At 35.9% G+C, this 15,649-nt stretch overlaps 1 protein-coding gene across 1 annotated transcript in view; it reads right to left on the minus strand.

The window, feature by feature from the left end:
• LOC118188499 (uncharacterized) overlaps window positions 1-15,435 on the minus strand; it is a 71,885-nt gene extending 56,450 nt beyond the window's left edge. The window contains exon 1 of the mRNA XM_035358934.2: window positions 15,235-15,435. Within this exon, the coding sequence (XP_035214825.1) occupies window positions 15,235-15,258 (24 nt within the window). The 5' untranslated portion in view covers window positions 15,259-15,435. The remainder of the gene's footprint in view (window positions 1-15,234) is intronic.
• Between the last annotated feature and the right edge of the window lie 214 nt (window positions 15,436-15,649).

The raw sequence follows: 15,649 nt of genomic DNA on the forward strand, positions 1-15,649 counted from the left end.
TAGTTATCACTATAATGCGAAGAAAATAATGTTTTTAGCATTCCGCTTTCTTACCATCTTACTTGTCCATACAAACTTATACCTATTAAGCATTAGTTTTTTTTTTTTGGGGGGGGGGTATACCAATGTTTTATTATCTAATATTCTGCAATGCATTACAATTATCTACACACTAGCCATAAACTTCCATTTCAGTTTTTTATCATCTCAAATATTTCCTCACATTAGTCTTCAATGAGCGCGGCGTGAGTTCAAAAAGATAGATAGATCGTCTGCAAGGTGGGATTGTTGCTTCCTATATGCAAAGGAATTCACATTCTGTCTAAATGGAAAGTATTGGATACACCTTTGCCATAACATCCGAATTTGCTTTTTAAAAGTTTATGTATCATTGATATAAAAAAAATTAAATACTTAATGTAAAAATTATTTTTAGAAATTTTTTATTACAATTTTGATTATGAAAAGTCAAACTGAAAACTTATTTCCCCGCTGGGAATATATTTCCAGTGAGAAAACGGAGTTAAGCGCTTTTTCAAACTTTACTATTCATAGGAATTTTAAAACACTTTTGTGAATGTATTACATGATGCTTCTTGATGTTCATTTGACTCCTAGAATAAAGATTACCCTCTTATAAATGTATATTCACCACTCTCTTGTTCTTTCATTAAGCTGAATAAATTTCACAAGCTGAGTAAACTTAAGAATTTTTGAATATTTTTTCTTAATTCTCTAACAATTAAATGTAGTCTTTTTTCCTTAGCTTAAGAAAATATTCGATATTTTTAAATAAACAAGGCTTAACTATTCAGTGTTAGGAGAATTTCCTCATAACGAGGATTTTATTCTGGCTGCATCACAGATAATGTAAAGATACAACCCATCTCCACTCTAAATTCGAGCCCACCAGCGGCCGAGCGGTAAAGTCGCTGAACACTGGTAGTTCGGTCTGAGGTTCGAATCCCGCGAACGGGCTGGCTGCATGGGCGTTTTCGTGGTTTTCCCCATGTGTAACGTGTATACGAGCCAGTTTCCCTTAGAAAGTCCTCCACGAAAGGCATCCCTCCCCTTAGGCAGATAGCCCTAGTGTGCTTTGCCGTAATTAAATACACCACACCACCACCACTCTAAATTCGTTCCGTTGAATTTAAATACACTGGTTATTATAAATTAAGAAAAAATCACAAAAATAGTGATAATTCCCTCAAAAATAAGCCAAACCGTGTAAAATTTGAATATGTTGCCGAGTGAGAGTTGCTGAGTAAAACTGCAATATGCAAATTAGTGGCACTGCACTCGTTATACGTCATCTGCGAGGAGCATAACAGTCCATGTTTGAGAGCAAGCCCACACATTTCACTGTGATAGTGGCATCAGAAATCGGAAATAGCCAATTCATTGCAATGACCTCCATCATCTGCCTGTAGAACTACGATGGAGAGCCATTGGGAGACTAGAGGCAGGTCAAAGTCAAACAGAGGTGGCCAGATGGCTAAATGTAAGTCCTGTGGTTCATAGACTTTGGAGGCAATTTCAAACCACAGATTCGGTATCTAGGAGGTTCAGCCAAGGACAGCCGACTGCTACGACGAGCGTCGATGACCGATATTTGACATTATGTGCACGCAGGAATAGAACCGTTACTCCGATTCTTCTTAGATCCTCCCTTGCTGCAGCCACCAGAATGTTGTTGTCAGAATGTGCGTAGAAGGCTTCACGAAAAGGTTCTGTATGCGAGGCGACCAGCCATTCGCGTGCCTTTCACGTCACGCCATAGGAGGGACCGTTTGCAGTGGGCACGACAACATGTCCACTGGACACCTGATCAATGGAGGGCTGTTCTCTTTACGGATGATTCCATGCATGGGTAAGTTTTATTAAATTCTACATGTAACTTTTTCAGTAATCGTGATTTTTGTGATTTTTCCTTAATTTATGATAACCAGTGTAAATCAGATCATACTTCCATGTATGATGGATGAGTCCAGGTTTTGTCAAGAAAGCGATAGTAAGCGTTATTTGATATGGAGAGAATCTGGAACCCGTTATCATCCGTCAAACATCCGTGAAAGAGATGCATACGAAAGAGGCAGTGACTCTGTTTGGGATTGCTTCTCTTTGGCTGGACCCACAGACCTCCATGTCGTTCCAAGGGGAACCGTGAATGCTCAAGTTTACAGAGATGACATCCTTGATGTTTATGTGCGCCCATATGCCGGGGCAATAGGGGATGCTTTCCTGTTACAGGACGACAAAGCAAGATCACACAGGGCTCGCATCGTAGATGATTATTTTCAATAGGAAACAATTATGCGCATGGAGTGGCCAGCTCGATCCCCGGACTTGAATCCTATCGAGCACGTTTGGGATGCTTTAGGGAGACGTCTAGATGCTCTCAATTAGCCCCCTCAGACCCTTGTCGCGCTTGCAACTGCTTTACAAGAGCAATGACTCTCGCTTCCTATGGAACTGATAGACCGCATAATTGAAAGCATCACACATCTCTGCATGTGCTGTATTGCTTCTAGAGGCGATCATATTCCATATTGAAGGTACTTTTCCTATAGCAAACTGACATCTTCGATTTGTTCATTTTATACATGTGCTAATTTCTATACTACCATATTAGTCTGGTAATTTCTTTTTATGTTATTTGATGCCTTACTATGTGTTGTATATTGTGGGTAAGTTTTATTAAATTCTACATGTAACTTTTTCAGTAATCGTGATTTTTGTGATTTTTCCTTAATTTATGATAACCAGTGTAAATCAGATCATACTTCCATGTATGTTTCCATTTTCTGTGAAGAAGCTATCTAGGGCATTCCTTAACTGGTAGGCCTCTCAGACATAATTCCTCATGTAGATTTCGCGAGGCTGAAACTTTCACTTCCTTTAACGCTATTTCTATACATAGAACGACGCAGTTAAAAGTAACTCGGAATGAAAAACAACGAAACCCTTCAAGAAAGGAACCCGCTTGTGAATGATATAAAATCATATAATTGATGACTAATTAAGACACGATAACACGCCGAACAAATACTAATTCAGAAGTCAAACAAGAAAAATCAGCATTTTCAAATTTTCACAGGTCTAGTTTCGATAGTTTTACCGAACCGTGAACTTCTGAATTAGTAACTGATGCTAGCTTAAATGCGTTTATTTCCAACAGGATGGAGTTATGAGCTATATAGCCTTAAAATTTATTGGAGCTTATTTACACACTATTCGTTTCTGACAAAGTTGTCAACAAAGACCGAAACCTACTTGGTCACTGAATCTCTCAGCGTGTGATTAATATATAATGGAAACATTGAAGTAAAAAAAAAAACATTGCAGAAAGAGATACCTTCAAGAGCTGTAGCAGCACCTTCGTCTTGTGATTGAAAACATCTCACCATTTTCTAATCTTACCCAAGCATAAAGTATCGAAGTTATAAGAATTCTAGACAACATTTCACATTTTTATATTCATAGGAATTATATGTTATTAATTTTGAATAAAGATATTGCATAACAGTTTTAAATACGCATAAGCTGACAAAACAATTATTTGCAGGAACTGGTATTCTTATTTTCTAACAAACACAAACTATTTAGGCAGAATTTTCAAATAAAATAAAATTTAGAATTACTGAGATGAGTAAAGAGCTGATAATGCAAGAACGTTTATATATGTGTTTGAAAAAAATATGAATATTTAAGCAGCATTTGACCTGCAAGGAGAGTTGCAACGATAAAGCCGCTGACAACACTGGTTGCCAGAATTAGCTTCGTTTTGGCGACAGACAGACTAGCTTTATTACCATTTTCATAGCTTCCTGATGTTGATGTGTAACATGATTCAAGCCAGTTTACTTTAAAAAGTCTTCGAAGAAGATATGTTTCTTCTTGAGGAGACAACATCTGTGAAAGTTTTCATTATACATTAAACAAACAAGCAAGCAAAAGACATGTATGCTATTTCTCATAATTAGTCTACGGGTGCTTCAATAGGTTAAGTGGGTAAAACCGTTGAATGGTGAATGTCCGACACGAGTTCGATCCCTGGCGGATGGGCTGGCTGCTTGGTTGATTTTCGTGGTTTTTCCTATGCATAATGTTAAAACGAGCCGGTGCCCTTGTAAGGATCTTAAGTTTTACTAACGTTTATTTTATTTTAAATCTTTACTATCACTTCTTATTTTCTACTTCCGGCCAGAATTATAAGCGTTAAGGATTTTATGCAAAGTTTGTCTGGCGAACGCCAAGTATTTAAGTGTGGCCTTTTTGCCAAGCAAAAGAGAGGAAGCAGTGAGTTCGAAGCAGGCCGCTTACCTTAGAAGTTACGCAGTTGCTATTTGCCTTCCAGGCCAGAGGTTTTAATCCTCTTGATAAATTAAACGTATTGTAGTGTTCACAGTCTCTGTGCTACATACGCTTCCTGTTATTATAAGGCCAATCTTACACGTGTATTATTCTAAAGTTAAATTAGAGTTTAGTTTTATTTTGATATCTTTTACGTTAGACCCCGAGTGGAGGGTCATTGTATTCCGAAGTACGGAAGTCATTGTATATAAAGAAAAATAAAGGGTTTTGTATACCCTTCGTCTGTATCCTGTCTACTTACTACAATTAGTGAACATAGCTTTAGTAAGCTCTCTGTTCCTAGTCAGGTCCTTGTATGTTTCCGAAGAAGGTTAGAAGAAACATTGAACCTGATAGTGGCGCCCAACGTAGAAGAATAACCATGGCCGAGTTTCAAGAAGAACCTGTGCTGCCTGCAGAAACGGCTCAGAATCCAGAAATGCCAGCTGCCGCCCTGGAAGGATTTGGGTACATCGTCCAGACCATGCGCGCTTCGATGAAACCAGAAGCAACATTTAATGGAAACTCACCGGTAACCAGTTTTTTTGGAAAAATTGGATGACCACTTCATGCTCTACCCCGTGCACGAGTTTCAAAAAGTTACCTTAGCTACCAGCGCTTTGAGGGGCCAAGCGCTTAACTGGTTCAAATGTATCGGCAGAAGTCTCTTGGGTCAAGCAGGAAGTCCCACCTATACTTACGAAAATTTCAAGACTGCCCTACTAAAAGCCTTCCCTGTTGTAAGGGATCGTGCGAAATTAGAAACAGAACTTTTCAGTATATATCAACAAAGAATGGAAAACCTCTCGAGCTTTATTTTAAGAAAAATTCACGTTTTCAAGCTCTTGTATGGAAACCGTCCGGATCCTGAAATAATTCAAGTGATTTTGCCGAAGTTACTGCCCCAAGTGCAAGATTTTATTGAATTAAGAAATCCGACTACACTGGAAAAGTTATTTGAGCTAGCAATCCAGTTTGAAAGTAGAAGAACGGCGGATGTCGAAAGAAGACGCCAATATCAACAGCGAAACCAATTTGATACGCCAAGACTACAGCAAACTCAAGCATACGGCTACGGAGAAAAAGCGAATCACTGGGCAAGGAAACCCGAGCATTCAAAAACAGCCGGCGAACGTCGACAGTTCAATAAGCGATAAGCAACGGAGGACGTGGGCACTGTCCCTTTACCAAAAGGTTAATCGGTATAGCACCACGTCCACCTATATCTAGAGCCTAAAGAGGAATCACAAGACGCCACGCGCCGGGCGCCCAAACCCAGGCAACCCAGGAAAAAAAGTCTCAAGGCCAGTGGAGAAAGAAGGAAAGCACGGAAAGGAAAAATAATTTAAACTAAAACGGATTTCTGCTGACGAGAGGGAGCGGAAATCCGAAGGCCACGAAAACCCCTCTTCCTACAAGTTAAATACAGTAATGGTGAAAAATTTAACTCTTCCGAAGATTGAAGTCTTGGTAAATAATATCCCGGCCACCGCACTCCTGGATACCGGCGCACAGTGTTCCTGTGTGGCAGAAGTCTTTTTTAGAAAGTATTTTCGCAAATACCGCATATATAATGCGGATAATACGACAGTGTTAGCGGCGCAAGGAAAAGAATGTAAGTGCGTAGGTAAAGTACCTTTATATATCCGTATCAAGGACGAACAAGTAAAGGTGATGTTTTTTATAGTAAAGAATTTGCAAGCACATTTAATCCTAGGAATAGACTTTCTTTCAGACGCACAAGCTACACTGGATTTTAATGAAGCGTCCCTTAGGCTGACAATGAAACCAGTGCGTGTAGAAAAGGTTGAACCGCCAAGGTTAAATCTTGACCACCTGCCTAATGACGAGCAAGATAGAATCCGACAAGTGGTAAGTGAATTTGCTTCCTTATTTAGTGATATTCCAGGATTTACTCAGGTTACTAACCATAGTATTGACACCGGAGATGCATTGCCGGTTCGTCAAAAACCATACCGGTATGATAAGAATAAGGAAAAAATTATAGAATGGCATATTACCGATATGCTACGTAAAAAGATCATAACGCCCATCTCAAGTAGTTATGCTAGCCCGGTGGTTTTATGTAAGAAAAATAATGATTATCCTTTGGAGCATCCAAAAAGGTGGAGATTCGCTATTGATTAACGTAAATTAAATTCCATAACGAAATATCCGGTATATCCGTTACCGATCATAGAAGAAATTTTAAGGAACATAAAATCAACCAAATTTATGACGACTTTAGACTTAACGACTGGTTATTTTCAAATAGGGGTGAGGCCTGAGGACGTGCCTAAGACTGTTTTTATAACCAAGTCTGGCACTTATGCATTTTTGCGTATGCCGTTTGGCCTTTCAGGGGCCCCGGCAACATTTCAGCGATGCATGGACATTGTGTTAAGACCTGTTCTTGGAAAGTCCACATTTATCTATTTAGACGATATCATTATTACTAGTGATAATCTCGACTAACATATACAGGATTTAAGACAGGTGTTTTCTTTATTAAATGAGGCCGGTCTAAAAGTTAATGTCGAAAAGTGCAAATTTGCAGTCCCTGAATTAAAATATTTAGGTTACAAAATATCGCAAAAAGGGATCGAGACAGATGAATCAAAAATAATCGCTGTACAAAAGTATCCGACTCCAAACACGGCAAAAAGCTCTCTTCTTTTCTAGGACTTTGTTCATATTATAGGTTCTTTATAAAAGATTTTGTGGCTATCGCTGAGCCATTGTTAAAATTAAAAAGGAAAAAGGCAAGATTCTCATGGACGGCCGAAGCCAATAGTGCTTTCGAAAAATTAAAACAAGCATTAACGCAAGCCCCTGTGTTGAAATTTCCTGAAAAGGATGAAAATTTAGAAATTTCAGCGGATGCTTCGGATTATGCGGTAGGAGCGGTACTTTCGCAAAATCAGCAGCCCGTGGCATTTTTTAGCCGAACTTTAAATCAAACACAAAGAAACTATTCCGCGACCGAGAGAGAGGCACTTGCAGTTCTGTTAGCAGTGCAAAAGTTCCGAGTCTATTTTGGAAAGGCGCCGATAACAGTATATTCTGATCATGCGGCGGTAACTAGATTGTACTCAGGGAAAAATTTATCCCCAAGGTTAATAAGATGGGCACTCAAGCTGCAAGAATATAATCTGGTAATCAAGCATACCCCCGGAAAGAAAAATATCGTAGCAGATGCCCTATCACGAATTAAATTAGACGAACAGGGTAATACCGTAAAAGTTGCAATGCTGACAGCGTGTACAATAAATTCCCGAGAAACTGTAATAACCGAACTGGGTAAGGATCCTGAGTTTGGAAGTATTTATGAGTATTTGAAGGATCCTGAAAATTTTAGCCACCAAGATATTGTGGCGATAAGAAATAGGGCGGCCCATTACGAACTAATAGATGGTCTATTATTTTATACAAAAACTACGAATTCCAACAACGAATTTCGACCTGTTATCCCAGCTAGTCTTAGATTAAATATCCTGCAAGAGCTCCATGACAGCCCTTTAGCTTCTCATGCTGGTATTCGAAAAACTATCCAACGCGTACGCGAGGCAGTCTACTTTCCTGAACTGCAAAAGCTAACAAGGGCGTATGTCCAGTCCTGCCCAACATGTCAAGCCGTTAATTATATTAATTTCCGCCCGGCCGGGTTTCTAAATAGTATTTAATCCGAATTTCCAAATGAAGTAATCGGCATCGATTTATTGGGCCCTTTCTCAAAAAGTCAGTTAAACAAAAGTCGCTATCTCCTTGTTATGGTTGTTCATTTTAGTAAATGGACCGAAATTGTTCCCTTAAAACGAGCCTCCGCGAAATTAGTTACCGATTCTATTTTAAATAAATATATTTTAAAATACGGGGCGCCCCTAAAAGTTATATCGGATAATGGTCCTCAATTTGTAAGTAATATATTTGAAGACATGTGCCAAAAACTGGGCATACGTCATTTAAAAATGGTCCCGTATCGGCCGCAATCAAATATAGCGGAACGGGTCAACAGAAATATAGTGAAAATTATCCGTAGTTATGTTAAAAATTTTCATAAAAGCTGGGATAACTATGTTAATGAATTTGCTTTCGCCCTTAGGACCGCAAAACATGATACAACGGGAAAAACTCCTGCTGAGTTATTTCTAGGCAGAAAGATTATAACACCGTTAGATAAATTATTTTATGTGCAACAAAGAGCCCCAGAATTTAAAATGGGTGATATAGAAAAACTAATTAAGGAGGCAAAGAAGAATACTGAAGTAGCACAGAGAAAACAAAAATTGTATTATGACTTGAAACGACGGGGAGTAACTTATAAAGTAGGGGATGAAGTACTAAAAATTAAGCATTCACTTTCTTCAGCACCAGAAGATAAAACTGCCAAATTTTTTCCACGATTTGAAGGACCATATGTTATAGAAAAAATAACTCACGCTGTTGTAGTGTTAAAGGCCAGAAATGGTGAAATCTGTTCCGCAAATATTGATCAAATTAAGCCCTACTTCGATCGTAATAAAATGCAAATCTTTTCAGATCTTTTGCAGGATCCGGCACGGCAGACACCGCAGGTACAAGTTCCAGAGGTGGGAAAACGACAAGTACAAGGGCAAGCCAATGAGAGACAGAAGCAAGTGAAAAGAAAATTGCCCCGCGGAAAAATTGAAGGTAAAAAGAAAAAGAAGCCGTTCCACCGTCCAGAAAACAGAGTTCACGAACACCCCCAGAATGAAGAAGGGAGAAGGACGACGTATGTGAAGAGGACCAGGAGAAATGACGGCAACTATAACCCGGCTTTAAAACGGAAGATCGACTCATCCGACAGAACTCTCCGCAGCAAAAGTCGCCGAACTGCGGAAGGGCCATCAGCGGCGGAGGAAAAAGTACAAGAAAAATTTGAACGGCCAACAACGAGGTCCAAGCAGGATCACGACAGAAGTTTCCCGATTCCACCAAGACCAGCTGCCTTCAAACGGCCAAGACCACTAGTAGAGGACAAAAGGAAGGAGTTCAAGGGTGGCCGTACTGGTGAAAAACGGAAGCTTCCAGAGGAAAGCACTGAAGGGCGAGCCCGTACAAGAAGGAGGATCAACCAAGCTACTATCTGCTATACCTTTAAAGACTGGGCCCAGAAAAGGATGTCCGAATATTACAAAGATAAGTAAAATTTTATGTTAATTTGCAAACTTAAGTTAATCTTTCATTTTTACTGCAAGTGGCAGATTTCAAGAAGTTTTACCTCATGCGAGGTCTACCTTTATCGCCAAAAGGGCGAGAAATGAGTTGTGACCGATTTTCTTATTATGTTTTTAAATTACTCGTGCGTAAAACTAAAGTTGATGTATAATAGCGTTGTGTAAAGACTTAAATCTTGCAAAAAGTTATTGTATAAATTTTATTTAAAACATTCTAGCAAGAAAGAAGTTTTAGTCTGAAAGACTTTTTGAAATGTAGTATTATTTCAATGTAGAAAGAATTGGCACTTGCTTTGAAAAGAATAGAAGTTAACAATGTACTACTAATGTATGTTTTCAAATGTGTAAAATTAACGGCAGGTTGATATGTTCTTATATACATGTGAACTGTTATTTTAAATGTTAAGAAATACCGTGATATGGTAAAAGTGAAAGTAATGTTAAAAATTTGTTATTCGTGTGACTGTAAAGATTAAATCATGGTGAATATGTGGTAAAGGTTGAATGATGTAGTTAGGCTCTCTGACGCTACACTTTAGAGTTAGCCACTTTTAGAATAGTACCTCAGGGTTTAGAGTTGAAAGTAGGGTGTGTTAAGGGGTCTCGTTATGTTGAATTTTAACACGTTAGTGTTTTGATTGTAGGAGGAAGTGTGGCACACGTAGACAGAAACACATTCGTGTTTGGTGTTCTTTTACAACACATGTCAGAGAGCACGGGGAGAGATAATTAAAATAGTCATGAATGAAATAAGAATGTTAAGAGAAGTATATTCTATATGTTATTTGCAATGTCATTGTGTAACATTTCATTAAACTAGTTTTCCTTCCAGATCTCTGGAAGGAACCAGAATTGAATAAAGCTCCTGTTTAGATGCAGTACAGATGAAAAAAAAAGATTGTTGTAGATCCTGGGAGCTGCTATTGTAACAAATTTCTTTCTTTTAAATTTTCTAGTTTCTAACGAAGTTATGATTGTAAAAGGTTGGCCTCGCGTTATATTCTAGAGCTAAAAGTTTTCAACAAGGTCGTTTTAGACCTCAGTTTCAAACTAATTAACTCTGGCGGGAAGTATGTAAGGATCTTAAGTTTTACTAACGTTTATTTTATTTTAAATCTTTACTATCACTTCTTATTTTCTACTTCCGGCCAGAATTATAAGCGTTAAGGATTTTATGCAAAGTTTGTCTGGCGAACGCCAAGTATTTAAGTGTGGCCTTTTTGCCAAGCAAAAGAGAGGAAGCAGTGAGTTCGAAGCAGGCCGCTTACCTTAGAAGTTACGCAGTTGCTATTTGCCTTCCAGGCCAGAGGTTTTAATCCTCTTGATAAATTAAACGTATTGTGTTCACAGTCTCTGTGCTACATACGCTTCCTGTTATTATAAGGCCAATCTTACACGTGTATTATTCTAAAGTTAAATTAGAGTTTAGTTTTATTTTGATATCTTTTACGTTAGATCCCGAGTGGAGGGTCATTGTATTCCGAAGTACGGAAGTCATTGTATATAAAGAAAAATAAAGGGTTTTGTATACCCTTCGTCTGTATCCTGTCTACTTACTACAATTAGTGAACATAGCTTTAGTAAGCTCTCTGTTCCTAGTCAGGTCCTTGTATGTTTCCGAAGAAGGTTAGAAGAAACATTGAACCTGATACCCTTACACAGTTCTCTTCTAAAGCATCCATTTCCCTTAAAGAGATAGTCCTTGTGTTCTTTGCCACATTCAAATATTCATCTAAATTATAAGTGTCGCAATACACTAACTTCTACCAAGCTATACTGGTGCTTTTTTTACTCCGTACACAGTCGATTTCCGAACAGTAACATAAAAATTAACCATTCTAACAGAAATAGCATGCCCTGTTTCGAATTATACTTCAACGCTTGCATACAATTTCTGAATATTACATATAACTATATGCCAGTTGACAGGAAAAGCACTGGCGGTAGTTAAAGTTCACTCTACATAATAAGTCGCGTTAACGATCGCATCAGTAATTCCTGGTCATATTCACTAAATGGGGCTGAACTTAGTTCCTATAGGCTGAAGTTAATTTAATTCGTAATTGTTAAATTTGTTGGTTTGCAATAAATGGATAAAACAATGTAAATGTGGTTAAATATCTAATATATTAATGGATGGGGTCTTAACACCTCTAATAATTGATGGATGTGTTGAGTCACATTGGAAGGGTACTATTTATTGTACAAACCTTTTATTATGAACTAACTGAAAGAGAACAAAGTAATAATATAAAGCATAAATCTTCCATTTACAATGAAAACAACCGCTGTATTAAAAAAAAATATTCAACAACAAAAAACACAAAAAATTCTCATAATCCTTATTGTAACAAATTTCCCAATTTTTATGCCCTTCAAAAATTTTGAAAAACACCAATAAAATTCAGATTTATTGCCAGGTGTCCTAAAAATTATAAAAAGAACATTGATTTTATTTTTGAAAAAAAAAAATAAAAAGATTATTTTCACATTGCTCAATGATTCCAGTTTACCCCCTAACAATTACTGTAAAAATAATAAAAAAAATCAGAACCGATAAAAATTGCTATATTTCTGATTTTGAAATTTATAAACCTTACTTTCATTAAAAGAAATTAATAAAAGTCCTTTCAAACTTTATGAGTTATTTTCATCACTTAATAACAACCTTAATTTTGAGAAATGGACGACTTATTTTAAATGTTCATTTTTCTATAGTTTTATCAAATTTAAAGATAAAAATCTTCCTGCGGCTTGATGGCATTCCAATGGGCACCAATTATTCAACTTCGATTTGCACTCTATTTCTTTTGTACAAGAATTCAATTTTATGTAAAATCATGATCAAATAGAAAAATTTAATCTTACTTTCAGATATACTGATGACCTTATCACTTATACTTCTGGGTCAATTAAAACTGCTTATATTTCTCCAATGTGTTAAAAATTTAATAAAAGCAACTCCAGTAATAAAGAAGTTGATTATCTTGACCTTAAAATTCTCAACCGCAAAGAAATTAAAACTCTTTCATGAAAGTAAGACTTTTTAACAGTATTACTATTAAACTCATACACTTGAATTTCAAACCGAATTTTTAGAAATTTGAATTCTAATTCCTGAAAAATAATTGCTAACACCATTGTCAATCAAATTCTAAGAATTAAAAGTATTAGCGCTGCTAATGAAAACATTAATCAATTACACTTATTAATAATCGAATTCCTCTTAATTTTATTGAATTACACTTTCAAAAATTACACATTAAATGGCTTTATTGTTACTTATGATAAGATTTACTTAAATGAAATTTAAAAGTATTTACTGCATGTGTAACAGATGTAAACTTCATTCTAAATTTGTAAGTAGTCCCTCTATCTCTGTTCCTAACAATTTAAATACGTTAAAAAGGTTAAAATTTTTAATTTGTTTCCATTACTTAGGCACTTACTTTTAAAAAATTAATATTCTTATTTTTTTAGGATTTAAGTTTTTAATAAATTTTTCTGTGATTAAATTTAATCATGAAATAAAATCCAAATAAATTATAACTTCTGGAAATTATTTGATTGAAACCCTTGGACCTCACTAGATGGATATTCATATATCAACACTCAGAAGGAATTCACAGATTTTCTCTCTACGTTCATCAGAAATTTTATTATATGACATTCTTCGACTTCCAGAAAGCCACTGCCAGATATCATCTGTCATCGTCTACTGTCTGATGAACAGAAAGAAACTTGTGTTTCATCATTCTCGAAATAAACAAAGTTTATAAAAGGCTACGAAATACTACATATATATATAAATCCAAAAGTTAAGTTATTGGATTTATATATATAAAAAATTTATATATATAAATCCAATATATATATATATATATATATATATAAATCCAAAAGGGCTTTGTCACTGAGTGACTATTGTTTTCGTTTGGCGATTTTGCGTCGAATCACTCTGAGTATACGTTTCACTTTTCAAACTGTTTCCATCAAATATTATCGCCCTGTATTATATTTGAAGAAATTAAATAATGAAGAATCTGCATAAATGTTTTTCGCATTGTGATAAAATAACGGTTTCTCGAGCCATGAAATTTTGAATAACGTAATACTACTGTGAATATGGGCATTTGGAAGCTCGAATTTGAAATTTGGAATTTGTTTTATTATCGATTTCATATTTTGTAAAACTTTAACGAATTTTTATTAACAAACTCAAGGATTTCAAAGCGAGCGATATCAAGGTTTTACAGAAAAAAACATTTTTATCTCCAGGGCGCGAGACTGTATCGGAAATTCTAAAGATATGCTCAATTTAAAACTATTTTGCGATGTTACTCTTGAACTGAATTTTATGATTTAAGCGCGAAGAAAACGATATTTAAACATACAAAATGTTAAGAAAACGCTCCTTTGGACGTAATTTAAAATCTGAAACTTTCAGATTTTTTTCCCTAATTTTTAAAAGGTTGATTAAAATAAAATCCAAGCAATTTGTTGATTTAATGCCTTACGTGATTACATTAGAACGTTTATTATATGATATTCTTGGACTTCCAGAAAGCCCCTGCCAGACATCATCTGTCATCGTCTTCTATCTGATGAATAGAAACTTGTGCTTGATCATTCTCGAAAAAACAAAGTTTATAAAAGGCTACGACATACTAAATAATTTTTTTTTGCCAAATTTTAAAAGTTAGACTAAAATAAAATCCCAGTATTTTGTTGATTTAATCCCTTACTTGATTACATTTTCAGTCATTTGGAAATTTTTTAAGAATTAATAGTGACCTTATTTGAAGAATTCACTTCGAGTTGAAAAATTCATTCTATAATATTTTGATATCATTGAACAAATTTTTTATCACAATATGCGATGTATTTTCCATGTTTTCGTACATAAACGGGCAAGACTTCGGCAATCCGATAACAGTATCCGAATGAAAGACATTAACTACGATGACATTAAGCGGCGTCTAATGTAGTATTCATACTCAAAGAAAGGATATAACGCACAATTTTTAAACAGTATAACTATCAATTCAAGTTAAAAATAGCAGTATTTTTCAAGTTATGTTATAGACGCACAGAGGAAAATAAATCTCAAGCGTAATTAAAAATGATAATAAGATTTCAAAATATATTAATCTTATTAATAATAAGATTTCAAAATATTTTAAAAACGATATTTACTATTTTAATTCAATATTTGGTTTGCCTAATGCTCTTAAAATGTTTTTCTTCTCTGAATAATAAATTATATTATTTTTTTTTTCAGTTAACGAATTATTTTTCAACAATAATTATTCTCACATTTATATAACATGCAAAAAAATGTAACTTCAGTTTCAGCATCTTTAATGAATTTTTCAGAAGCAATTATTTATCTGTAAATGTAATCGTGACCCATTCAAAGAGGATAAAAATTTTTAAAATTTCATGCTTACATTTCATTCCTTTGGCCGAATAAGCGAGCTATAATATTAAGCTCTGAGGAGAGGCTGTACAAATATTATTGCTGAATTAAAATTAAGCGTTTTTCTCTTAAAAAATATACTTCTCTTTAAATATCTCTCATATGAACATAAATACTGTCTTAATCCTTAATCAATGTAGAATAATTGTAGAGATATTGCAAAATAATTTGTGCGAGAAATCCATTCATATTAATAGAACTCACCCTCCAGAAGGTGATCAATTTCATTGTCCTCTGGGTGGCTTGTTCAAAAATACACAAGAACTTTTAAACGAAGAGCAACGGGAGACTCTCACTAAAGTCCATCACCAAGGGGAAATTTTACTCAATATCACAGAATCCGTGGATGAGCGTTTCATGTCCCGAGCATCATCTTCCTCTTGAGGATAAAGATCATTTGGCAGAGCTCCCTTCCTGGTGTGCGATTTTTGTACCAGGTAAATGAGAGCAGAGCTTGTCAGGCGAAAGCAAATTTATGACGGGCTCCTTGCGCGACGTTTTTTAACGATTTTCCGCACTCACCTTCTTCCTACCCCACGCCTGGACGAGTGCGGACACTTGATACCCATTGTCTGTGGCGATCGTGACTATCTTCAGTCACGCGGAAGGTACCACTTAA

The sequence above is a fragment of the Stegodyphus dumicola genome, chromosome 7, assembly GCF_044657685.1.
Source record: "Stegodyphus dumicola isolate Sdum_Otavi_A_Nest chromosome 7, ASM4465768v1".
Lineage (NCBI taxonomy): Eukaryota > Metazoa > Arthropoda > Arachnida > Araneae > Eresidae > Stegodyphus > Stegodyphus dumicola.